At 50.8% G+C, this 25,116-nt stretch overlaps 9 protein-coding genes across 9 annotated transcripts; 4 read left to right on the forward strand and 5 right to left on the reverse strand.

Annotated features, from left to right (window-relative positions):
• Positions 1-189: 189 nt before the first annotated feature.
• On the forward strand, positions 190-2,418 carry png1 (peptide-N4-(N-acetyl-beta-glucosaminyl)asparagine amidase). The gene is made up of 3 exons (XM_073767833.1): positions 190-895; positions 951-1,351; positions 1,401-2,418. Exons 1-3 carry the CDS (start codon positions 381-383, stop codon positions 1,808-1,810), a joined length of 1,326 nt encoding a protein of 441 aa, XP_073631130.1. The 5' UTR covers positions 190-380; the 3' UTR covers positions 1,811-2,418.
• A 2,063-nt stretch (positions 2,419-4,481) lies between these two features.
• On the reverse strand, positions 4,482-6,431 carry BDV14DRAFT_206801 (uncharacterized protein; the record flags this gene model as incomplete). Its single annotated transcript, XM_073774993.1, has 5 exons — positions 4,482-4,761; positions 4,815-5,503; positions 5,547-6,111; positions 6,180-6,283; positions 6,348-6,431. 5 exons carry the CDS (start codon positions 6,429-6,431, stop codon positions 4,521-4,523), a joined length of 1,683 nt encoding a protein of 560 aa, XP_073631131.1. The 3' UTR covers positions 4,482-4,520.
• Positions 6,432-7,054: 623 nt separating this feature from the next.
• BDV14DRAFT_206804 (intradiol ring-cleavage dioxygenase) lies at positions 7,055-8,495 on the forward strand (the record flags this gene model as incomplete). Its single annotated transcript, XM_073774994.1, has 4 exons — positions 7,055-7,301; positions 7,355-7,507; positions 7,561-7,869; positions 7,932-8,495. The coding sequence occupies 4 exons, from the start codon at positions 7,055-7,057 to the stop codon at positions 8,372-8,374; spliced, it is 1,152 nt and encodes a 383-aa protein (XP_073631132.1). The 3' UTR covers positions 8,375-8,495.
• Positions 8,496-9,006: 511 nt separating this feature from the next.
• BDV14DRAFT_206806 (cytochrome P450) lies at positions 9,007-10,729 on the forward strand (the record flags this gene model as incomplete). The annotated part of the gene is made up of 4 exons (XM_073774995.1): positions 9,007-9,265; positions 9,313-9,854; positions 9,911-10,238; positions 10,290-10,729. The coding sequence occupies exons 1-4, from the start codon at positions 9,037-9,039 to the stop codon at positions 10,727-10,729; spliced, it is 1,539 nt and encodes a 512-aa protein (XP_073631133.1). The 5' UTR covers positions 9,007-9,036.
• Positions 10,730-10,859: 130 nt separating this feature from the next.
• Positions 10,860-12,502, reverse strand: BDV14DRAFT_197399 (NADP-dependent oxidoreductase domain-containing protein; the record flags this gene model as incomplete). The annotated part of the gene is made up of 4 exons (XM_073772678.1): positions 10,860-11,237; positions 11,290-12,019; positions 12,076-12,241; positions 12,304-12,502. The coding sequence occupies 4 exons, from the start codon at positions 12,500-12,502 to the stop codon at positions 10,860-10,862; spliced, it is 1,473 nt and encodes a 490-aa protein (XP_073631134.1).
• A 660-nt stretch (positions 12,503-13,162) lies between these two features.
• On the reverse strand, positions 13,163-14,864 carry BDV14DRAFT_206808 (pantothenate transporter; the record flags this gene model as incomplete). The annotated part of the gene is made up of 4 exons (XM_073774996.1): positions 13,163-14,159; positions 14,236-14,400; positions 14,458-14,638; positions 14,705-14,864. The coding sequence occupies 4 exons, from the start codon at positions 14,862-14,864 to the stop codon at positions 13,163-13,165; spliced, it is 1,503 nt and encodes a 500-aa protein (XP_073631135.1).
• Positions 14,865-15,267: 403 nt separating this feature from the next.
• BDV14DRAFT_206809 (uncharacterized protein) lies at positions 15,268-16,605 on the forward strand (the record flags this gene model as incomplete). The annotated part of the gene is made up of 1 exon (XM_073774997.1): positions 15,268-16,605. One exon carries the CDS (start codon positions 15,268-15,270, stop codon positions 16,603-16,605), a length of 1,338 nt encoding a protein of 445 aa, XP_073631136.1.
• A 352-nt stretch (positions 16,606-16,957) lies between these two features.
• Positions 16,958-17,962, reverse strand: BDV14DRAFT_197402 (uncharacterized protein; the record flags this gene model as incomplete). Its single annotated transcript, XM_073772679.1, has 3 exons — positions 16,958-17,411; positions 17,463-17,832; positions 17,902-17,962. The coding sequence occupies 3 exons, from the start codon at positions 17,960-17,962 to the stop codon at positions 16,958-16,960; spliced, it is 885 nt and encodes a 294-aa protein (XP_073631137.1).
• Positions 17,963-21,789: 3,827 nt separating this feature from the next.
• On the reverse strand, positions 21,790-23,511 carry BDV14DRAFT_206810 (glycoside hydrolase family 71 protein; the record flags this gene model as incomplete). Its single annotated transcript, XM_073774998.1, has 5 exons — positions 21,790-21,809; positions 21,869-22,452; positions 22,520-22,745; positions 22,796-23,324; positions 23,374-23,511. The coding sequence occupies 5 exons, from the start codon at positions 23,509-23,511 to the stop codon at positions 21,790-21,792; spliced, it is 1,497 nt and encodes a 498-aa protein (XP_073631138.1).
• Positions 23,512-25,116: the final 1,605 nt, after the last annotated feature.

Here is a 25,116-nt window from a genome sequence, read left to right on the forward strand (position 1 = left end):
AGACGAGAATATACAAGATTGTATAACAGTATAACAGTGAGAGCATCGCCTCGGGGTTATTTTTGGCAGAAGGACGCTAGCGGTAATCTGGTGACAATACGAGACGCTGATTAATGCCAAGTGGTGGTGACCGCCTGGCTGGGCTGTGTGTGTGACCGGATCCATCCATCTTCTCAAGTCTCTCGCCGTCCCTGATTCCATCACCACTAAACTACCACCACCAACTCTCCTCTAACCACCTCCCCTCTCAATCGATCCCGTCGGTTTGCGTCGCTCGTTAATCCAAGCTCGACAACGGACGACCCTGAGATAATTTTACATCAACTCGACCTGAAGTTTCAGCATTCACCTACCAGCCGCTGGTCTCGTTGACCGTCACCATGGCCGATGGCAGGCACCACCATAGCCGGCGGGCGCCAACTACCGACGCCTTCGATGCTACCGAACTCACACATGCTTTCGAACAGTTGATGCGCAACAAGAGATTCGATCGCCTGCAGGAGCAATCCCGCTCTCGTTCTCGCACAGAATCGCCATCACCCTCGCCCTTTCGGTCGCAACCGCCTCATCCCTCGCAATCACCCCTACCATCCACCCCGACCGCACAGTCTCTCCCTCCTTCACAATTACCGTCCACACGAAATCTTCCAGTCGTCCCTTACCCACCACAAGACCAAAATGCACTCAAATTTAGAAACCTTCTCCACGTTCTCTCAGTCACACCAACAAAATACGAAAACCCTGGTCTTCTCGATGAAGCTCTCGCCATGATTCCCCTCGACAAGCTGTACTCGGAAGCAGACGAGGAAAGTCAAATCATCCAAGCACAAGCACGAAGCATGAAGAGGAAGCCCGAATGGGGCTACCAGGATTGTGTCATTCGTGCATTGTTAAAGTATGTCTTCCATATCTATAGCTCCTATTCTACAGTCACTAACTGCTCCCCGTAGATGGTTCAAAGGAACTTTCTTTCAATGGGTCAACAATCCTCCTTGCTCGCGATGCATGACGCCAACAATTGCCCACGGCCGAGCTCCTCCCTCCCCAGACGAGGCCGCCCGCGGTGCCAACCGAGTCGAACTCTACCGATGTGCAGACGCGACCTGTGGCGCCATGGAACGGTTCCCCAGATACGCCGATGTTTGGCAGTTACTACAAACCCGACGGGGCCGCGTGGGAGAATGGGCCAATTGTTTCAGCATGTTCTGCCGAGCGCTCGGAGGTCGTGTTCGTTGGGTGTGGAACTACGAGGATTACGTTTGGACCGAGGTTTACTCTGAGCACCAAAGGCGATGGATTCACGTCGATGCGTGTGAAGGAGTCTGGGACCAACCCCGTCTCTATGCTGAAGGTTTGTACTACCAAGACTTTTCCACCAACGTCACACTAATTCTCTATAGGATGGGGTCGCAAAATGTCCTACTGCGTCGCCTTTTCCATCGACGGAGCAACCGATGTCACTCGACGATACGTCCGAAGCCCTGCCAAACACGGAATGCCCCGGTCACGAGTTCCCGAGGAAGTGCTTGTCTGGGTCATTCAGGAAATCCGCAAGATGCGTCGCGAGAACCGATCGAAGGAGGAACAGCGACGACTATTCAAGGAAGACGAGCGCGAGGAACGCGAACTTCGCATGTACACAGCCTGCTCTCTTGCCGCCGAGCTCAACAACCTCCTCCCACTCAACCGCCCTACCGGCCGATCCGACGAGTTGAAGCGACCGCAAGCCGCTGAAGCTCCCTCCGCTTGGGCCGACAACCGCCAAAGGTCCGGCCACTCTGGCCCCGATGGTTCACAAGGCGACCGATAACGCGTTCAAATAGAATAAAAAAAATCAACACCCCACCACTCATCGCGGTCGGACCACCTCAAAGCCGAGCCCGTGCTTTGACAGCTCCGCCTGCTACAGGCCGGTCCGACTGACGAAATCTTGCTGAAGCGTGAGATGTATGATTCCCGATGACCACGCTTATGGCTCGCCCAGTTATATCGGATTTATACGAATGATCACACGAAGCCCTGCACGTTGTCTGGAAATGTCGATTCAAAGTCGACGATGAATTTTATGACACGATGCGACCGTTCGCATTGGATCTGTGTCCTCGTGAAAGCGAAGCGACCGCAGAGGTCTAAACGAACACCTTATACCAACTTATAACTTACTTTACGGTCTCTATTTTCCTTCTGTGATGATACCTCCTTTCTGGATTCCCTTTTATTCAGTCTCTGATTATTTCATTTCCTTTTCTTTTCTCTATGAGAAATTCACTACACTCTTACTCATGTTTACATGGCATACGAATATAATCGGTCATCATTGGCATGGGACAGGGGCGCACAGCGATACATTATGGATTATAATCGGCGGCTTGTTGCATTGCTCTATACCAATACTCAATATACCAAGATTCAATACTCAACTTGTCCAGAACTTGTAATTGTAAACCAAAAACAGGTGACCCTGAACCAGACCAGACAGTGGAGAGACCCTTCTCGGCAGTCCCTGAGTCAAGTTTAATTGCGATGGGCGATCCTGCGCGTATGTCTCACCTCGCGACCCTCTCCAACTCCGGCACAACCAGGCACCAGGCACCCGAGCGCGCCATGCTACTGTTTTTGTCTCAGCCTGCTTACAAGCGTATACAATCCACCAGACTATATTCACTACCAAGATGTTACATTGAACAGCTAAACAGACAAGTATGGAAGGCTAAGTACATCCACATCCACCCAACTTGAACCCTGGCCCTAAACAATGGGTAATGGAATTGGTACATTAAGTTCAACCAGACCTAACCAAACCCTTCCATCCCCGCATCATGGAACCTACGCCTCGGAACCGGAAGTTAATTGGCCGTCCTAGAATACTATTGGCTATTAATAGGCGTGGTCGAGTCCAGCCTTCCATGGCCAGCCCAAGCCAGCCCTGCCTTGTTTTTGCCCCGTGCGTTAGGTTGGTCGGCGCCCGGGGTAGAGTTGTGCCGTGACTGTTGTCGGAGCATACTGCCCTCCGGTACCGCCTGCCCCTACGGGTCGACCTCGCTTAGTCATCATATCCCTATTTAGCAGAGCCTACGGGCACCCCTGAATGGTTAAGCATCTTGGTTTCCACAACTGTCACTGATCACGTGGTGCAGGGCTGGGGGTTTTGACTTCGGGATCTCGGATGTCCGAGTGTGGCAAGGGTTGCGGGTTGTAAATTGTAGCTTGATTTCGTGAGGTTGCATTGCATTGCTTATTGGAAGCTGGAAGATGTTAATCTGACGGAATCTTGATTTCATGTGCCTAGGCATGTCGACGGGGTTAGACAGGGTGTTCTTGTTTGTACCTATGTATTGCAGCTACGCCACGCTGTAATCTAGCCTAGAGGCTAGATCTAGTCTGTATATGGCATGAAGCACTGGCGGATTGCATGATCGTTTAAACCTTGAACACTGAACAGAGTCCTGTCATCTCCCATCTCCAATCGTCCCACTAGTGTTTGGAATTGAGAACTCCAACCCTACCTCCTGCAGTAGTTCTTGCAGTAACTACCCTAAGGAACGGTCCTATGGCAGAGAACCGTGCTTTTCTGCTTTTACCTAGTTCGCTACTGACTGCAGGGATCACGTCCCGTCCCGGGTCCCGTCTCGATGACCTTTTCCCTTTTACGGGTGGTGCTCGATCGCTTCGGATGAGGGCTTAAGGCGCACTGTGCTTTTCCCTGAATGGGCCTGGTTGTGAAAATTACCCGAAGCAAGATCAAGCCCGAATCGAGGCTTTTACAAAATCAGAATCCATCTGTCGTCCTCCATTCTCGAGATTAGGAGCGGAAGGATCTCGCTGTGATGGAAGCTCCGATATAACAATCTGGCAAGAGAACTTTCTAGCCTAGGTATACGTGTTGAGAATAGGTCCTTCTAGTCAGCTGAACTTATTCATACGGTACTATCATCCCGATAGAAGAAGACAACGTGGGCTCCGAGATGGAATGAAATTAAATGCCATTGCCTGGGGCTGACAGCCCTATATTGACCCCCCAAGGTGATTGAGCCTATCGCCGTACAGGGACTGATCAGTACTGTTCCAATAGGTAGTGAGTAGGAAAGCACATTCTATTCCTACTGTCTTCTTAGTGATCGCTCGCTTTCAAACTAGGCACCTACCTATTCACTGAAGGTACCTGGTCGCTCCTTCCTTACCAAGTACTCAGCAGTCCGGGGTTGCTCCTTCCCTATGGTATCACCGGCGCAGAGTCATGGTCGTTCCTTCCCTAAAGTGGTAAGTGACAAATGGAGCTGGAGGGTCGCTCTTTCCATAACATCCCAAGAGACGCCGCACCTTCCTAAATAGGAGCTGCTGAAGAAGGGCCGTAGTGTTCTGGTACTTCACGCTATATGTACGGAGTAGTTTGGCTTGCTATGGAAGTACATGTTCGAACAAGGTTCATGTCAATATAATGAGATGCCAAATCTACCTAACGCCAAAATGCCTTCAAACAGCTCGATCCGGGCCCAAGTTCCTGATGACAATCTTGATTTCTACCGTTGATGCATTGTAGACCCCTTAGCCAACTCCGTAATCTTCAAGACGAACCTTCCAGCAATGACATACGGCGCAAAGACCTTGCCTTTCTCCTGCTGAGCTGCAGATAGCCTAGCAAATATAGCTGCCGTATTTTCCAGGATCTTCAAGTCCCCTTGAACAAAAGACGCATTAGGAGCGGTGAGCAAGCGGCGGTAGAGAGCAAGGACTGCCGTGAAAAGGAATTGAGCATAGACCCTGGAAATACCAGTTAGCACAAACGGTACATGGGAGTTGTAGAGTAGGCATACCATAATGTCTCGGGAATAATGCAATGTTGTGCCCTGCCGATATACAGTAGGGTGGACCGAGCGGCTTGGTAACAGAGCTCGATGCTGGATTCCGGAGGAGATAGACTACCACCAGCGGTAGCCGAGTGGATCTTCGTAAGACAGAAGTAGTACTGTAAATGAATAGTTGCGCCTCGCAGGCTGAGGTCGTGAAAGAGAGTGTCAGGAACTAGTCCTTGTGCGAAATCATCCGGCTGGCAGTTGCGAGGGAAACTAGCCTTGAGGTCACCCAGCTCTTGATCCAGTTCGCGAATACTTTGGAGAAGTCTTGCTTCTGGCTGCTTCTTGGCTTCGACAGAGTAGAGGAGGCGGTAGATTCGGGACTTCAGCAGAGACATGCGCAGGTCTGACGGGTATAGAAGAGCTTTCGAGGACAGCTGATTACCGAAGAAATGGTAGTCCGTATATTCAGAGAGGTAAGTAGCTGGGAGGTCCAGATCGCAATCCGCATCGTTAATCAGCGGTGGGCGAGACCTTCGAAGTGAGTTCTCCTTGTCGACTGCATAGAAGAGGAAAAAGATAGCCCGTAGATGTGGGGTTTTTCGCTCTGTCTGGATTATGTTTGCTTCGAGATTGAAGAGGATTCGAACTGCCATGGACATCAGCGCCTCACCAGTCTGAGGTTCGCCTATTGGATTGATGTAAAGTGCCTACCATGGTTAGACTCGTCTCTATACAGGTGCGGAGACTTACAAGCATGAGCAAAGCTTCCAGTGCTTTCATACTGCTGTTCTCCAAGACCAAATTGGGTAATAAAGAAAGAACTGCTCTGACGTTGGCGATGGGGTCGGCTCCGGCTGCGACAAATACCGGTTCATGCCGCCGAAGCCCGGTAACTAGAGCTGTAAAGGCGCCCAGATAGGCGCGATTAGCCGTGCCAACTGACCCGTCATTCAAATCAAGGTCTTTGTTGTCAAGAAGGCGAGCCATTTCTTCTACGTCGACGACAGGAAATACCGAATATAAGTGAGTTTCCTTGAAGTAGTCCAGCGCACAGCGGACCAGATGAGCAGATGGCCATTTTGCAGTCACTGCAACATGTTCAATTAGGTTATTCGCCCCAAGCTCCTCACCGAGGTCTTTTGAGAATCTCTCTAGGTCGAAATCTCGAGGCAGATCACAAAAGTCCAAGTTCCATCGAAAGGTAGCTATGGCCGTGTCGAATCTGCCTGGGTCTGAGAGGCGAGCTCCAGCTGGAGGCAAGACAGGCAGCGAGCACTTCTCCTGCAACTGCTCTTCCAACTCCTGGGCACGGAGCCTAGCTTCTGCAAGTTTGCTGCCAAAAGCTTAGTATGAAACGCCGAGTTTGAAACAAGTCAGACTCACTGGTAGACAGTTTGGCGAGGGCGGTCACCGGAGGGAGTGAATTCGCAGGGGGCGTTAGCAAGACGACAAGTCTCACAAGCGGGCTTCTCCCTGTCGCAGCGGACCTAAAAATTCCGTGGTCAATGGCAAATTCAAGGACAGATGGTGGACAGCGTCAAGCTGACCAACCTTTCGCAAGCGACAGAGTCGGCAGGCGCTCCCTAGCCCGCGCCTGACTGGCCTACCGGTGGGAGTAGAGTGGGTGCTGGCCATACAAGGCGAGAGAATTGCTCAGCGGGCGTTTGATAGAGTAGCATTAGGCTCTCCATGTTTTGAATCTGTTATCCACCGCGCAACTCCCACTCTGATGTCGATCACTGCAAATGTGCTGAGTCAGCGGCTGGTCAGATTCCGGAGGCTCTCATTGGTTGGAAAGGGCAAATGCTGAGTCAAGCGGAGGGTAAGATTCCGCGCAGCCCTACCCCCTTCCCCTTTCGGCTTCTGCTTCATCTGATAAATTTCGGGCTGACGAGTCTCAGTATCTTGGCATCATTATAGCCTCCAATGCTTGTCAAGTACGAAGTCCATTCTATTCGTCATCATCTTCGTCACAGTGTCAGGGCTGTCTAATCTGGGCTAGCAGCTCAAACGATGCTAATTCAGCTGTCTCTATTGGATACTGGTGGATGTCGATCGCTTCTCCATCTCCAACAGATGCTTTATATTCTGGCAATGATATGCGCAGTAGTCCAGTTTATTTAGAGATGCTGATGTAGCGGTGGTGTATATGAACCAGGTAAACCTCCCCCTGACCATTTTTCATCAGAAACAAACGTATCGAACTCTCCTCTCATTAACACTCTTTCTCGTTATAGGCGCTCTTTTCATACTGCAAAATGGTTCATCTCGCCCAAAGCCTCCTCGTCGGCCTTGCAGGTCTGGCGAGCATCGCCTCTGCCCATCCCGGCCACGACGTCAAGGCTGAAGCCGCCGAGCGCGCCGCTTTCCTGAAGAATGTCCCCATCCAGGGCCGCAGCCTCTCTCACTGCTCTGAAAAGCTGAAGGCACGGGGAGTCGCCGAGTCTAACGTTGCTCGTCGCGAGAGCGCCGTCCAGCAGCTGCGTGAGAAGAACGGACACACCAGTACGTCTCTCAAAATGAGCTAAAGGACAACAGCTAACATACTACTCTTCAAGATTCTCGCTACCTTAAGGTCCGCGATCTGGACTCCGTGCTGGCTACGGACCACGAGTCGGACAAGGATGTCAGCCTCTCAACCGACCCCAGCGTCTTGTTTGCGGATGGTGGTGCTTGCATTGTGCAGCCCGAAGTCACCCAGGGCCCGTACTGTATGCATTCCCACCTGTGTTGACGATATCATCTAACTAATAATCTACTCTAGATGTCGCCGGTGAACTTGTCCGCCGCAACGTCGCCGAGAACCAAGAAGGCGTGCCTCTCTTCCTCGATATCCAACTGATTGATGTCAACACCTGCGAGCCATTGACCAACGTCTACACCGATATCTGGCACTGCAACGCTACAGGTGTCTACTCCGGTGTTGTCGCCAGCGGCAATGGCAACTCTGACGACGAGAGCAACTCGGACACTACCTTCCTCCGCGGTATCCAGTCCTCTGGTAATGATGGTGTTGTGCAATTCGAGTCCATCTTCCCGGGTCACTACACCGGTCGTGCTGTCCACATCCACGGTACGCCCAAAGGGTCTACTCAGTATTATCAGTCAAAAGTGTGAGCTAACTCTGCTATAAAGTTGTCACCCACCCCGGCGACCAAATCGAAGTCCTCCCCAACAACACCCTCGCCGGTCTCTACGACACGCGCGCCTCGCACGTCGGCCAGATCTTCTTCGACCAGGACCTCATCGCCGAAGTCGAGAAGAATGCACCATACAACACCAACACACAAGCTCTCACCAACAACAGCGACGACAGCATCCTCGAGACCGAAGCCGAGACCACTGACCCATTCCTCGAGTACGTCCTTCTCGGCGACAGTGCTGCGGACGGTGTCTTTGCCTGGATCTCCCTTGGTATCAACGGTACTCGTGATGAGTATAACTCGCCTGAGGGATACTGGACTGAGGATGGTGCTGAGGTGAACGAGAACTTTAGCATGAACAACGCTGGTATGGGTGATTTGCAGGTTCCGACTGGTAGCTCAAGTGCTGCGGCTGCTGCTACTTCGGCTGTTTAAGCTGAGTAAATGGCTTGCCTTATCTCTGTTGCATATGGGTCTTAGTGCTTTGGAAGGAATATCTGCCAAGTTATCTAATAGAAAGAGGGGTTATGAGGAGAAAAATAAGCGCCGACCGATAGTACCAGTCACCCAATTGGCTTTGGTGGAGCATAGATATCGTTGGATCTTGTGTCAATCAACAGAGCCTTCAGTGAATAAACTAGGTTCTAGAACAATCTTCCCTTCCAAAGCTCCAATCAAAGCCAAGGCAGGTGTGAGGCACCTTCCAGAACTTCATGGATCGCTCTTTCCTTAGGTTAGAGAGGCATCGATAGGGTCATTCCTTCCTAGTTGGTTTGAGATAGTATCTGATGGTTCAGAATGGCGCCTTGATGTGCCGGATAACTGCGCCGGCAGTAGTCTTAGGTTTAGCTACAACTACTGCTGGCACCTGTACAGATCACGGCGTCAAACAGCGCCATCTATCAATCACATCTTGATTAGATCGTTCAATTGGCAGAAAATCGAGACCAAGATCCGCACTATAGTAGTACAGTGAATAGTGCTTAGCGAGAGAACAAAGAATGGCAGTGTTAGGGCTGACTTAAACGGCCAAGATCTGCTCTGGAGAACACTCACCACCGCAATACCACAAACTCCTTCTCAACCAGCTCTTCACGATGTCAATCCTCACAGTTCTTTGTAATCACCCTGTTGCCGCAGCTTTGATTATTACAGTCGTTTATGTGGTGTCTCTGGGTATACACCGTTTATACATCAGTCCTCTGGCCAAATTCCCCGGTCCCAAGTTAGCCGCCTTAACACAATGGTACGAGACATATTTCGAACTTTTCAAGGGCGACGGCGGGCAATTCATTTTTGAATACGCCAAGTGGCATGAGAAATATGGTCTTTCCACTGCCCATTAACGAAAGTGCGACACTAATTGAAGCCAGGCCCAATCATCCGTATCAGCCCGTGGGAACTACACATCCAGGACTCTGAATTCTACGAGGTGCTATACTCTGCAACCCGCTCCCTTGACAAGCCTGGCGGCCAGGTAAATCGATCTGTGTTTCCGTTGTCAACGTTTTCAACACCCGGTCACGCCCTACACCGTCGCCGTCGCTCGGCTCTGAATCCGCTCTTCTCTCGAAGGAGAATTGCAGAGCACCAGCCTAATATCCAGCGGCTTATGGACAATCTTTGCGACCGGCTTACGCGGGAGTTTCTGGGTAAAGACAAAGTCCTTACGGTCGATAAGATGTGGGGGTGCTGGACATCAGATAACGTTGTCGAATACTCCTTTGAGAGACATTACATTTTCATCGAACACCCGGAGTTTCAGTCTTTTTTTGTTGAGGCGATAGAAAGCTTTATTGACCCTGTCCATGTCTTTACTCAATTTCCTTGGGTGACATCGTTGCTCATTTCTCCCCCGGACTGCGTCGTCAGATTCCTTCAGCCGCGTCTACGGTCTGTCCTAGACTTCAAGCAGGTACTTCAGTGTCCCAAGAACTTAGAGAAAAGAACAGAATGCTAACCATTCCCAAGGAAATCAAGTCTCAAATCACCGAGCTCTTAGGAAAGCCCAAGTCCGAAAAGCAACCAACCACCATCTTCAGCGCGCTCCTTGAATCCGACCTCCCCACCGAAGAAAGGTCCCCTGAGCACCTGCAGGACGAAGCAATGACCATTATCGGAGGGGCCATCGAGCCTACCACGCGAGCATTAACCCTGGCAACCTATCACATTATAGCTAACCCCGAAGTTTACCAACGTCTCCGCGAGGAACTGATAGCCGCTATACCAGACCCTAAGAACATCCCACCCTGGGACAATCTCACACAACTGCCCTACCTCAGCGCTTGCATCGAAGAAGGTATGTACAAGAGATAACCAAGAATTCCTATTCCCACTAAAAGCCACCAAGCCCTCCGCCTAAGCTACGGCTCCTCCCAACGCCTCCCCCGCATCCTCCGCACCACCCCCCTCCAATACAAGAACTACACCATCCCCATCAACACAACAGTAGGCATGACCAGCTACACCATCGCACACGACGAGCGCATATTCCCCGATAGTTTCAACTACCACCCAGAGCGCTGGCTCGGTACACCAAGAGCACCACCCGGTAAACAGCTCTCGCGGTATATGGTTACTTTTGGGCGCGGGGCGAGGTCGTGTGCGGGGATGTGGATGGCCTACGCGGAGATTTATACGGGGGTTGCGAGTCTTTTTAGGAGGTTTGAAATGGAACTCTGTGAGACGGGGAGGGAGGCGGTGGATTTGTATATGGATTGGGCGCTGCCGAGGGTTGATCCGAAGAGCAGGGGGGTGAGGGTTTTTGTTAGGAGGGTTGTGGGTGGTTGAAGGGAATAAAAATGATGTAGAGGGTGAAGCCACAGATCGAACTTTTGTTATTTGTGAGAAGCAATCTAAAGATCGAATTTCTTCATGATTGACCACCTATGAAATGCCACCTCCCCATCCGATTTCAGTATCAAACCCTAAGCACACCATCACTCCCAACACCAACCTCCGCCTCAGCCTCAATCTCAACCAAAAACTCACTCCCAATCAACCCAGCTTTGATCAGAGTATTAGCAGGTCTCACCCGCTCACATTTGAAAAACCAGCCATGCGCTCGACTAACAGCCTCGCAGTCTTTCTCATTCGCCACCATAATCCGCGTCCAAACAATATCAGATATTCGACCTCCCAAAGCCTTGACTGCTCGCGCTATACCGTCTAGGATTGCAACGGTCTGACTAGCTGCTGATGACCCGCCTAGAACTGGTATAACTGCTGGAACGGGGCTGTTCGCTGTTGTCCCTGAGACGCGGATGGTATTTCCTGTTCGTATGGCGCGGGAGTAGCCCTGATCTTGTTAGAACATGTTTTATGATCTGGAGAGACCAGTAAAGACTTACAGCAATACCCTCCCACACACTCCCAGAATCAAACTCAACTCTCTTCCCCTCTCTAACCGCGCTTTCCACCTTCAAATTCCCATCAGCACCCGGATCCAAATGGTCCGATAAATCCCCCTTGGCCGTCAAAAACGGTTTCCGGCGATACTCATCCCCACAGTCACCAGGCACATCAATTAACCTCTCCTGTGCCTGAGCAATCAACCCTCTATCCCCCTCCGTGAGCGAAAACGAAAACGCCATGAGGTTCCGCGCAATATACCCCTCCGAGCCCTCCGACAAGCGCGACCCAACAATAACGGCACTTACAGGCGGAAGATCAAGAACATACCGCGTCGCAACGGCCGAAATAGACACGCTATGCCGCTGGGCAACGGTATGTAAGGCAGAAAGGATAGATTGAAAAACATCCCATCCACCCGCTGCATGTATAAAGCGGAGATATTTCTTCAAACTCCAATTCAGGCCTTCATCGTGGAGATCTGGTTCTGCTTTTCCGAGCCACTTTTCACTTAGGAACCCACCGAGTAATGTCCCGTATGCGAGGACGGATACGCCGTTTGTCATGCAGACATCACCTAGCCGGCCACGGACAAGACGGCGATCAATTACAGAGCATGAAACCTGGTTACTCGCGATCTTGATACCGGAGTCAAGGAAGAGCTGTAAATGCGCGGCGTCGGTATTTGTAAGTCCGATATGCTTGATTTTGCCGGTTTTTTGGAGGGCGCTTAGATGAAGGAGGTATGCCAGTATGTATCGTCTGTATAGTCCCAGATGTGGTACTGCAGGAGCGGTATAGATGTCTGGTTCATTCTTTCCAAGGCACGATCGACTGCAACCTCTGCAGCAGAAAAGGACCTCTCGCCGGTTTCGGGCGGACACCATTTTGTGAAGGCTGTTATGGGGCGTTTTGAGGTGGTGGATTTGTCGAATGCGCCGATGACTAGTTCTAAATTCATTGACTGTTAGACGAGATCTGGCTTGACGAGTAGCAGGGAGGTAAATGCTTACCAGCATCGCCATAATGATCCGCCATATCGAAGCAGTTTAACCCTGCGTCGAGGAGGGGATTCATTGCTGCTGCTGCCGTTTCGATATTGACGTGTGCATCATGTCCGCCGGCGAGCTGCCATAGCCCGGAGATTATGTGGGGAACCTCAATGTCCCCCGCTATCGTTGTTCGCTCTGGTATGGGGAGTGGTTGTTCCATGTTCGGTCTGCTTGAAGGGCGAATGTGTTGATCTGGAACTGCAGGAGATTTAGTAGACTGTGTGCTGTGCCAGATTTTGAGCTCTTCCTGGTAATGTTATGATAAGGTGGTATATCAGTAGTTATCTATGTATTGGACTTATGATTTTTCTTCCTTGGAGTAGCTAGATCGGCTGTGCAGTTGGATCTGATTGTTCCTATCAAATCCACACCCAAGCCTTGTCGGGTACACGCACCCGAGGAGGTATCTCCAAGCCCTAAGCAACTGCCAAGTCCAATTCTCATCCGCTCGTTGGACAAAATAGTCGACGACGCCGAGATAGAGTGCTTGGCGGGAGGGATAAGATAGTCGTGCAGGTAATCATGTACTCAACTATCTGATATTGAGCTCTGGAGTCTGGAGTCTGACCACCTACGGTGGAGTTGTTGAGAACGAAACAGTAAGATTGAGTTATGAGCTTTTACCTTTTCATTTGACTGCGCTGTTCTGGGGCATGTGGTTGAATTGAAAACACAGCTTTTGACAAAGCATGCTGTTTGCTGCGCGAGTATGTATCTTGGCTCCAATCAGACTCATATCATGTAAAACCTCTTCTCGTAACCTCTTCCTGTCCTTGGTATTTCAAATTCCATATTCCATATCTCCATATCAACCAGCTCATCACCTCGTATACCGAAAGCTCAAATCCTCCCTATCCGTAAGATCCTTTTTACCCTCTCGACCTGCCCCTTCTTGCACCTGCCCAACACCCCCTTCACCCTCAAGCCTCTCCCTCCGCCTATTCTCCCTCCCAACCAACCAAGCATAAACCCCAAACACAGCAATAATACACCCAAAACAAACAATATCAGCCACAACCCCCTTAATATACCTTGGCGCATCCTTCGTCTGCCAAAGCTGCGGCGCCGCAACAGCCGCAACCGCATACGCAATGAAATACCCGTTGCTCACAGCTGCCTTTTTGGTCGTGCCCTTGATATTAGATGCCATTAGCGACAAACTCACTACCATAACCGGTGATATGGAGCTCGCGAGCCAAGTGAATATCACAACCCCCCACTTGTTAGACGCTGGGATTGATGCGACGCCGATATTCCCGATTAGTGGGACGAGGGTTACAAGTATTCCCCAGATACACCGTGGGATGCGGGTTGTGTGGATTAGGATAACGGTGGTCCATATGAAGAAGATTTGGAATGCGCCGGAGGGTAGGCCGACGAGCATGGTGTTGAACTTGGACCAGCCGAAGCCGTTTAGGACGAGCGAGGCGAATTTCAGGACGGGGGAGGCGAATGTTCCTAGGAAAGAGAGGAGGATCGAGAGCCAACTCAGTGGGTCAAGGAGTGCATCCTTGATCTGGGACTTGTCGAAGGATTTCTTCTTTTCGTCTTTGGTGTTGGTATTGTTGCGTTCTGTGAACCCATCGCTTTGTAGGCGGGCACAAGCAATGTTCCTTTCTTCCTCCGTCAGAAACCACGCGCTCTCTGGACCCTGCGGCATCAAAGCGAAGAACGTTACTCCGCATGCAATGGTCGCACCGCCGCAAATAAGGAACATGACGCGCCAGTTCGCGAGGGCCACATTCTCGGCGTATCCGACGCCGTACATTATTAGGGCTGCGACGATGGATGCTAGGCCGTTGCAGCTTACCCATGCTCTGTTCAAGATATCTTTCATATTAGCTAGGGTCGAGAAAGTTATAGAAGAAGGGGCAATGTATTGGAGTCACGCACGCAACACGAATAGGATGCTCCTGCTTCTTATACCAAGCACTAGTGATAATCACAAATGCAGGCGAAACCGCGCCCTCGCATGCACCCAGCACGAAGCGTACGGCCGCGAACCCGCCGAAGTTATGTGGTGATGCGAGACAGCCTGCTACGACGCCCCAGACAACTCTATATTGATCAGTTTGAACTCTTGCCAATGACGAAGAGAATGCAGTGTGGACGTACATCATGACAGCCACAAATCTCGCAACAGGCAACCGACTCATCAGGTATATAAAAGCATACTCTGAGACAAGCTGGCCCAGGTAAAAGATGCTCACGACCCAAGAGTACTCGCCGCTGGTGAGGTGGAGGTCCTCGCGGAGACCGAAGACCGCGGCGTAGCCGACCGCTTGTTTATCGAGATCTAGATAATGGTATATATGGTTAATACGCTTTGGTTCCTTGCAAGGAGAGGGCTGGTCTGCCTTACATTGGAAGAAATAAACGGTGCACATGAGCGGGAGAACAACCCTATCGATCTTGCGGACGATGCGCTTTTCGACGGCTGGATCGATTTGGATCTGTGGCTGCATCTCGCCATCATCGAGGTCTTGCTCTGTTGGAGCGATTGTTTTCTCGGTCGTCTCCATGGCTGCCAGCTGTGGTTTAGATGGAGCTGTAGGAGTGAGCTAGCTGGATGTTGCCGGATGTTGTAGAAGAACTTTTATATCATCTCAAGCGCCAAGTGTCTTATCCTTGAAGATACTCAAGATAGACTATACTTATCGCGTGGCGCAGCTGCTCCAATCTTTCCTCTGCGATTCGATGAACTACCCGGGGAATACCAAGTCTGTGAGATAGGGCTAGTGTCGGGTGCGCGGAGCCGACTGATAGTATGCTCCTGCCAAGTGCTCGATAATTCTGGCCAATAGATAATCATGAGATGATTAGTATTTTGCACTCCATATCACCATATCTTGATCTTTCTCCTCGGAGTCTGACTTTCTGGGCTATTGAGCATTGTGAATGATTCAATCTACCTCCTCGGTAATCATGCAGACATTTACACCGAATCTCGACAAGCCTTGGCTTCCTCCTCCTCCGAGAAAATACAAGCTCATAAACGCCAACATAATCGACCCAGTGGAGGGCAAATTTATCCAAAATGCAACAGTCACCCTCTCCAACGGCCGAATCCAGAGAATCATCACCAAATCCAACAACGACAATAGCGATAATGAGCAAGCCATCGACCTAAAAGGTCTCTATCTCTGCCCAGGCCTCATAGACGCGCATGTCCACGTAACCGCAACTCCAGGCGAAACCGGTCTCAAGAACACATACAAAGCTAACCCGCCCTCAATGAACAACTACCGCACAACGTACGTCGTACGAGAAATGCTCGCGCGTGGATTCACGACAGTCCGGGACTGCGGTGGTGCGGATGCTTCTCTTAAAGAAGCAATCGATGAGTGGCTTATCGTTGGACCAAGACTGAATATTGCAGGGAAAGCACTGTCACAGACGGGTGGGCATGGGGATCAACGTGATGCACATGATGATAGCCGCGGCAGCGAGATGTGCTGCGGGAGTTCAACCCAGAAACCAGGAATCAGCCGCCTTTGTGACGGCGAGAGGGAATGCATGGTTGCAGTCCGAGACGAAATGCGCAAGGGCGCGGACTTTATCAAAATCATGGCTGGTGGCGGGGTGTCGAGTCGGCTGAACAACCTAAGCCATGCACAATTCCTCCCCTCGGAGATTGCAGCAATTGAACAGACGGCCGCAAGCTTTGATACATACGTTACAGCGCACGCGTACTCGAATCGAGCTATGAGACATGCAGCCGAAAATGGTGTGATGGGCATTGAGCACGGAAACTTCCTGGACGAAGAGACGGCAGCTTATCTAGCTAGCAAAGGTGTCTTCTTAACTCCGACACTGGCAACATCGCATACGTTGATGAAGCCTCCCTTCGACAAGTGGATCACAGAGGACCTCATGAGAAAGAATGTTGCCGTGATGGAGTCCGGACTGCGCTCGCTTCAAATTGCTGAGAGGGCTGGACTGACGATTTGCTTTGGGTCAGACTTGATGGCTTCGATGCAGCCTTACCAGAATAACGAGTTTTCAATTCGTGCGAGGGTTCAAGATAGTTTGAGTGTTTTGCGCAGTGCGACTGTAAACCCTTCTAGAATGATGAGGATGGAGGATGATATTGGGCGGGTTGCTGAGGGGCTCTTTGCTGATTTACTGGTGTTGAAGAAGAATCCACTTGAGGATATTAGAATTCTTGATAACCCAGAAAATATTCTAGCAGTGGTGAAGGAAGGCCGGGTTACTTCTAGTCAGATATCAGAGCTTCCGGTGGACATCAATACTACTTGGTAATCCACCATTCAAACGGACGATGTCCCTTATCGGAAAGAAGCGGACCTTGGTGACCGTAGGAAGGAGCTATACGCTTACTCCAACTAGGAAGGAACGATCCTGTCCCGCTGATGCCACTGTTTGAGGAAGGTGCGATCCCAGATTCAGAAGGAACAACTGAGGGTAAAGTAGGCAAGGAAAGAGCGACCAGGACGCTGCCAGAGGTCGACTTACATAGATAAATGACAGTCGAAAGAATCGCTAATAGACAAAAGCCAACAAGCAGCAGATAAGTGTGCATGCACATGCATCACTCAAACAAACAATCCTCCTCATACAAAAGCCGCAAGTTCAACGTAATAGGTCGACCTTCCTAAGCAGCTTGAACCACACAATCGATCCCTCTCCCCTTCAGATCCCAATCAATGTTGAGAATCTCCTTGACATAATATGGCTGTCTCGGCAACTGAAGCCTCCACCGCTGTCTCAAATTAAGATCTCTCAGTGGTTCCAAGAAGACAGGCAGCTTCTCTACAGGCTCGGAGAACCAGCTCCCACTCAGATGCAAGGTAAATGACTGCAAGCTCTTCATGCGCGTCACAGCGCAGCAGGTCTCGAGCCATTGTTCGCGGCCTGCAGAGAAGTAGACCGACTTTACAGGGTCTTTGCTGGGGAGCCAGTGGCCGGGGAAAGCCCAGCTGAGCTCGACTGCGCGGATGGCGTCCCAGAGGTCGGCTGGGATGGTGGGGCGGAGGTATGTAAGGGACCAGGTATTGCTAAACTCAAAGGTGTTGAGGGTGTATAGGAGGTGGATGGATTCGGAATAGCTACAGTACAATGTCAGCGGTGTCCATCGAATGCACGCCAGGAGGACGTACATCTGCTTGCAGACTAAGGGAAGCGCGAGAAGGCCGCTCAGCGGTCGCACGTCTTCGTTGTTGCAACTGCACTTGCTATAGCCAGGCAGTGGCAACCCGGCGCGACATATATCGCAAGTCCCTGTCGCAGGACAGATAACATGTCCCATGCGCCTGTCGGACCTCTGTATTATATGGATGCGCATATCGCCGAGGACGCATTCCCAGATCATAACCCGTAGCTCCGGCGAGAGCTTCGCGAGTAGCGAGCTTTGTTCCTGGTCGTTCCATATCAATCTTGAGTCTGGTTGTGGTTGTTTCGACTGCGACTGGCTTCGGGTGGAGAGGGCGCTCGTTCTGCGGGGGCGGGGAAGGGCCGTGGGCTTGTTGTCTGGTCTGATCAGTATATAATTTCTTCAGAATTTGTGAGATTAACAAAGTGCAGGAAGCCAGGACATACTTTGGTACCGATGCGCCAGCACATCCTCCCAAGAAAAGACGCCCTGCTTGATCCTAGCCATGGCGGGTGTATATGATATAGAGCTGCGGTGGGTCCGATTGTCGGAGTAGATGACAGAGTTGGGGTAGGAACAAGGCGACGAGCAAGACCTCGGGCGTTAGAAAGCCATATTGTCGGTAGCCGCAATATCAAGGAGTATTCGAAGAGGTGAGTAGGCGCGTGAGCAGAATCAGGCCGACCGCAGGAGTCAAGAAGTCGCAATCACGCAAGAAGAGCGCATTGGGGAAGTTATAGCGTGGCTGTGAGGGGAACAGTGCGTGACCTTGCAGCGCCGTCAGTCGGGGACTCTCGGCGGAGTGTCAGAGCGTATAAGACAAGAAAAAGAAGAGGATATTGTCGCGGACATATTGAAGAAGAGAAGGGGGAGGGAAGAGTCGGTGAAGGCGTGGAAAGGGGCCGGGGATGGCTGTCTCTTAAGCTGATAGACTCATACCATACCATAGATAAGAAGATAAGCCCTTGTTCCTTCCCTGTTCCTTGGTGCTCCTGCGAATATCTGCCTCCTCCTGTCACAACATGGGATTTATACCCTCGGTTTATTCTTGAATATACATTAGAGCCTACTCTGTAGTTTATGGTGTTTACTGCGCTGAACTGCCGAAATCGGAGACAGGGGGTTGATCCGATCTGCCCCGACTGCTGATAAGGCACGCCTATACACCTCCTGATAATCCCCGATCAACATCAGTGCCGCGTCTCATATGTAAACATCTTCAAATTGTACAGTGATATGACAAGAAACATGAAAGTCGATCTCTGCACAGAACTCACAGCCTAGTTAGCAGGAGCAAAAGGGTATATATACAAACGATCGATCACCGACCATAGAACCTAAGCACAACCAATCCCCAAACTATACACTTTCCAACGCATGGTATTAGACTTGCAATTACTTTCAGACTCAATAGAGTCGCGCGTCCAAAGCAGTGCAACACCACATATCACCACCAACATTGAAACCAAGTTCCCATGAACAGACGGCCTCGCTAAGGACCAGAAATTCACCATCTCTCTAGCCATACCCGTACAAGCACCCGAAGATCCTGGTGCGATCAATCGTGACCGTCTTACTGAAAGTTGACCTCGCAACCCCCGCTTGCAGACATGGTTCCCGCGACCCATGCTTCCGTGTGCGAGTACCGCTGAATGCAATATAAGTAAGAACCAACGACGACAGATACCTCCAGTGACTCACTAGCAATCAAACATCAAGCACCAATAAATAGCGACCTGCAACCATGTTTTCCATCCGCCAGTAGGGCCAGGGGTGGAAGGTCTTCTTTCCGCTTCCTTCTCCTCCTTCTGTCTCTGATCCTCATCTTGACCGCACGGAGGAGGGCTTGTGTATTCAGTATTGCGTACTGTTCCCTTTTCGTCATTCCCATTGTGACATGCTTGAGGGTCCAAACTAGGGTATGGAAGCATTGCCCCCGGATGCGGGTCCGCTGGAAGAGTGGTTGAAGACATGTGTGTCAAAGTAGAGTGGTACAGGAATAAGCGCGCAAAAGACGTTAGACGTTTGATTAAAGAAGGCAAAGAGCTTACTGACGCCCCTTGCATGGGGTACATATATGTCAGACTGCTGGCTTGGCTGAGCAATACCTAAGTTAGTAAGAAAACAAAGACACAGAGCCCATCGGCCGACGCATCGGTTATGCGATGTTGCTTTGCAGAGCACAAGGCGGTTGGGCGGGCAGTAAGAGAGCGAATCATAATAGCCCTCCCTCAATTATTCTGCTTCCCGGTTCACTTTTCTGGTTTCGGTCACAGGTCGTAGCCTCATCTGTACCGATGTTGCAATGAGCTCTGTATAGAATATAGATCTTTGGGGGTATGATACACTAGATCCATATTGGCTAGCGTTGATGCCAAGCACTCACAGCGGGCCAATGGGAGGCCGTGCTCGGTGTGGTCGGCCGACGGCCCGAGACGACAGCCGCACCACCCGGACCCAGGACCAAGATCGCACCTTCACTCTATCAACACTCCAATTCCATAGGAGCAGAACGCGAGGTCGTTCGAAAACCACAGGTAGAGTCATTATTCATTTGAGTTTCTTCTCTACTTCCGATACTTCCTTCAAGTCAACAAACAGAATGAATTCCGTCTCGTCTCGAAAGCCCGTCGCTCGGCCGCCGCCGACATCAAGCAAACACATTATCCGCGTCAAATCCCCCCTAAGCTCACATAACTTCAGCTACGCGCTTCCTAAAGACAGCACTCTGGCGATCATTCAATCTTCACTCCAATCATTAGCTGGGGGAGCTACCTCTGCCGAAACAACCCTTGAGCCAAAATATCCGCCGGCCTATTCCCATGTGCATCTTCCAAATCCCGTACAGCTGCCGCCACTTCTGCCACCGACTCATGCCAGAACCCCGTCGGCCCCTCCAGGCGATCCAACGTGCGCATCAATGGCTGAATAGAGCCAGCTATAGTGCTGGCAGCGGTTCGTCTTCACAGTCTTTCAAATCCCGTCCGAGAGCCTTGATCGCCATAGTTACCGGGCGAGCCGTGTAAGCTCAGGCAGAGGCAGCGGTTGGGATGTTTGAACGTCGACAGAATTTTTCCCCTCGGTCTGCCCTGCTGCTACTGCTGATGGTACAGGATCCACGTTAGGAAGCGCTGGGCTTGCATCATCTTGCCCACAAGCCACTGCCGACGCACTATTAAGCCTCCTTCAACTCAGTGGGTGCAGTAAAGGTGTTTATTTTGGCAAAAGTCACCTACCAATCGAGCTCCATATCTGCCAACGACACCAACCCAATAGGCATACCGTCATTGGGCAGCTGCAAGTCGTCAGTGTTGATAGACTCCCAAGGAGTTGAAGAATGGATTGCAGGGCCAAATTCCAGCTCGGGTAATGAGGTCGGCTCAGTCCAGCACCTATGGTGGAGGTTGTTGCTGCTGTGCGAGCAATTGTGCCTCGGCCTGGCCTAGAATCACCCAGGTCCTACTAGTCAGCAACTAGAGTGATCCGCAAACAAGGTCTAAGGAATAGATCAACATACTCAGCCTCTCCTGAAGCATTTTGACCTGTCTGGATAGTTCCTTTTGACTTTCCAGACCAGTATCAAGGTACTTTGTCTTTCCCTGGTAGTCATACCCGCACGCCTCGCCGAGTCGAACGCACCGACCACATTTCGGCCAGACGCGACCGCAGCGGACTTTCCGTTCGCGGCAGGTATCGCATGTCAGCCTGGGGCCCTTCAGTTTAGTCTGCTTATTGGAAATCACTGCTGACTTTGGATTGTTCATTGCTCCGTAGTGGATGGGAAGGGTGGGCTTGCTTCGAAAGCTTCAAGAGGGGACAGGGTGAGGATCAAGAACCTGAACTGGAACCAGAGGTCCGGAACACCATGTCACTCATCATGATCATCTGAGCCAATTGGAAGGAACGAGCTGGTTCCTGCTTTTGAGTCTGTACCAAGGCAGCAATGCCTATGTGTGCCAATCACCGCTGGGAAAGGGGTACCTTTGTCAGGTCTGCTTTCTTTGTTCTTCCTGCTGGTCTGGCACAACTGGCCTTGACAAAGGTACGGAGTACCTTTTTGCATCTAGACAAGATGTTTACGGGAGTCCCTGACGCCATTGCTTTCTTCATTAGCGTATTTTGTTTACTGTTCCATCCTCGCTTGTCATAGAACGCTGCCTCGGACAATAGAACAAATCTGGCAATTTTATACTATGTGCATTTTTTCGACTTCAACAAAATATAAACAAGAAACATTCAGCGAGTGTATGTATAAGAAAAATCATTGCAAAACGAATGACAAAACCGCACAAGCACAGCAGCCACAACCGAGAGAACCATCACTTGACCATCTTTCAAGCCAACGAGAACATACCTAGCGGTAAACAGGAGTCATCGACGCCGCAGCAGCAGTCGAAGAAGCCGCTCCTGAACCTTGCGAGCCCCCTCCAGCACCCAAAGTATTAGTCGGACAAGGCGCATTCAACCCCTGCGACAACATCGCCATCCCAGTCGCATCAAGCGCATCAACCCCCTGCTCAGCAGGCACAACACCAACATAAGCATTGAAGTTATAAAGCCCACAAATACACTCGTCGACAATATCCTTGAGACTAGTCTCAGAAGATACTATCTCGCCATCACGCACAATAGCAAACGATTGCGTGCCCACGCCCATGGGCGCAGCGAACGCGCTTGCGCCAGCGGGTGCCTCAAAGGTCTCCTCGTTATCTCCAGATGTAACCTGGATTGTGGCTGGTGATGTTAAGAGCGAAACGACGAACACTTCGTCCTGCATGATATCCCACCCGTCCGGCCGGCCGCGGAAGAAATTCCCTGTGGAGTTGTCGGGGCTTCCGCCCATTGTTGTGTCTGTGGAGTCGCACTCGACGTCTTTGGGGGTCGGTCTGTACCAGTAGATGAGCTTTTCGTCGGAGATGTAGCTGTCGGGCGAAGTTTCGCCGGCTTTGTACGCTGCGATGAAGGGGCGGGACATTTCGAGCCAGCCATTGTGTGGCCTATATAATCAATCAGTTAGCTCAACGTGATTCTTGACTGTCGATGGCGTTAGGGTTGGAAGCTTACATGTCCATCACCCACTTTGAAGCACCATCATCTGTGTGAGGGGACGAGAGAGGCCCAATATAGTGCGACTCGCCATAGTCGTTCCAGGTGACGATTTCGACGAACCGCGGCGCAATCTCTAGTATTTCTCGCCAGCGATTATACCAGAGCAGATCACCAGGGAAGACCCAGTTCTTGCTGTACGATACTTCGCCGCCGAAGTGCGTGAAGAACCAGCCAGATACCGCTATTCCAATTAGCAAGTTCCTAGCCTAAACGACTTGGTAGATGACTTACGGGCAAGGTAGGGCTTTCCACCCAAAGCATCGATATAGGCCTGGTCACCATCCGCAACAGTAACATTTGCACCAGGCTTCGGCGCCTTGTTATTCCCATCATTATCCCAGGCCATCCAGTTCAGCGCACTATCCACATCTCCAAAGTCGCCTTGGCCGGGGTGGTAGTTTGGTGCCCAGAAGATGTCTGTTCCCGCGCTGGACTCGATCTGTGCTACGTCGATACCGTCGCCTGCGAAGGATGAGACGAACACTTTGTCGTCGACCATGAGCTGCGCCGGTCTAGAAGCGTACTGTGCTATCTTTGAGCCCACTGCAGCAGCCTGGTCGGTATGGTACCAGTTAAAGTCGAAGGAGATGAACACCTTCATGTCGTTGTTTGCGGCGGACTCGTAGGCATACTGCAGCTGGGTATCGGTGAATGGGTCGACGCCGATGTTTAGGGCAAAGGCGTCAATGCCTAGGTCTTTGGCTTGCTGCATGTCGCGATCGTAGTCTGCCGCGCTTTGGCGGTTGCTTGATATGCCGATCTATATGTTTAGCATATAGGTACCTGGTACTTGAGGTACATAGACTCACCATGAAATGGCAAAAGACAAGCTTGTCAGAAGTAGTCGCATTCTGACGCGCCACATGCTTGTGCGTCTGAGGAATCTTAACCTGAGGAAAGGCCGCAGCTGTCGCCGCAAGGGCTAGAAAGAGTGTCTTGAGATACATGGTCTGGGTAGTGTTGTAAGTCACCATGTACATCCACAAATATTCAACCAGAAGAGAAAGAAAGCAACCACATACCAAAACCCGGAGAATTTACTCCCAATAAGAGACCCAAAACTGTCGGATATATTATGCAATCGTGCAACACTCCCGTCCCTTTGGTCTAAGATCTAAAAGCCCCCAAGCCACGAAACAATCGATCAGCAACGGCTCATAAACAACGAAGCTTACCAGAACAAAGAATATCTCCCGAACCGGACACTCACTCAGATCCTTTTCTTCAGGACTCAGCTGTTTGTCCAATCTAATGTCGATGTTTATGTCCTCTTCATCAATCTCGAACAGCGCCCCAGAGGCGACCCTTTTATATCTATCCCGTCCTACCTTTCATCCCTTCCTTCCTGTCGCCCTTCATCCCATTCCAACCCACCACTTACAATTGACGCGACATCTCTAACCCCATCACAAGGCTTCTGGGCGCAAACGACAAGACCGAGCGAAAAGTTAGCCGAAATTCTCGTCAGTCATACAACCGGATATAGGATGCTCGAGCGCCGATCAAACCATAAAGCAGGAGGCTCTCCTGCCCGTTGACAAGTCTGCACGTCAAGCGGCGGTGTCAGATGGTGAGATGTGATCGACAAAGTCTCATTAGCGAGTAATATTAGCGACAGTATTACACAGTCGCTACTCTGAAGGAGATCGTCGCTGTGTGGACGGTGTTTTGAGTTGGACCCCTGTTAATCATGACGTTGGCTGTAGATGACGGGCTCAGATGTTTGGTGTCAGGTAGTAATACTAGCCTATGGGCTTTGCAGGCATATGCACGATGAAAGGTTAGTGGTGGCTTGGTATAGGGAGTTTCGGGTGTAGGGAGTAAGGTAGGGTAGGTCAGCCCGGTTATGGTAGCCCGGGATCGCCCCGTCCCCGCGCTTTCCCCAGACTTGGCCCCCCGGACTACGGCAATATTAATCAGGTCTATTAGCTGTAAATAACCATAGTATTCAGTCAGTATGATATGTGGTTAACTTGCCTCATACGCCTTAATCCGTTTCATATCAACCCGAATGCAACTTCAACGCCCCAGGGATATACATGGAAGGAAGCGACGTCTAAGTAGAGCAGAATCAGATTTTCCCATTTGAATTCCAACCGAGGGCTACGTTAGGGTAAGTCAGGCTTGTAAGAGAACCCAGAAGACCCAGTCTCTCTTGTGGCTGGATCGAGCCACGCGATCTCATCAGCAGACCTAATACACAATAGCAAGGGTGCTCAACCCGGAGACTTCTTCTCCCCAGAAATGGATATCCTACTAGAATATCCCTGTCTAATTTGGATGCTCTAAAGTCGAGGGAATTTTAGGCTGGTCTATACCGCACTTGAATAAATATGGTGGTCAAGGCTCCATGCCGAAACCGTTTCTCTACGAGCTCCATCAAATGCCGAGGTGGCGCTGTATAGTATACTTTGTGTCACTGCAATACAATTAATCCACGACTACATAACAACACACGATTATCCCTCGTACAAACAGGCCTTTTAGAGCCGCCTCCGACTATCAGACCGTTACGCATAACACCTCCAATTGTCGGGTGCCTGGTTCCGGAT

This window comes from Aspergillus stella-maris (genome assembly GCF_047715825.1).
Source record: "Aspergillus stella-maris strain CBS 113639 unplaced genomic scaffold BDV14scaffold_10, whole genome shotgun sequence".
NCBI lineage: Eukaryota > Fungi > Ascomycota > Eurotiomycetes > Eurotiales > Aspergillaceae > Aspergillus > Aspergillus stella-maris.

Coding starts and splice junctions, on each gene's coding strand:
- png1 (XM_073767833.1), top strand. CDS start 381: ATGGCCGATGGCAGGCACCACCATAGCCGGCGGGCGCCAACTACCGAC. Junction 896..950: donor GTCATTCGTGCATTGTTAAA/GTATGTCTTCCA, acceptor TGCTCCCCGTAG/ATGGTTCAAAGGAACTTTCT. Junction 1,352..1,400: donor ACCCCGTCTCTATGCTGAAG/GTTTGTACTACC, acceptor AATTCTCTATAG/GATGGGGTCGCAAAATGTCC.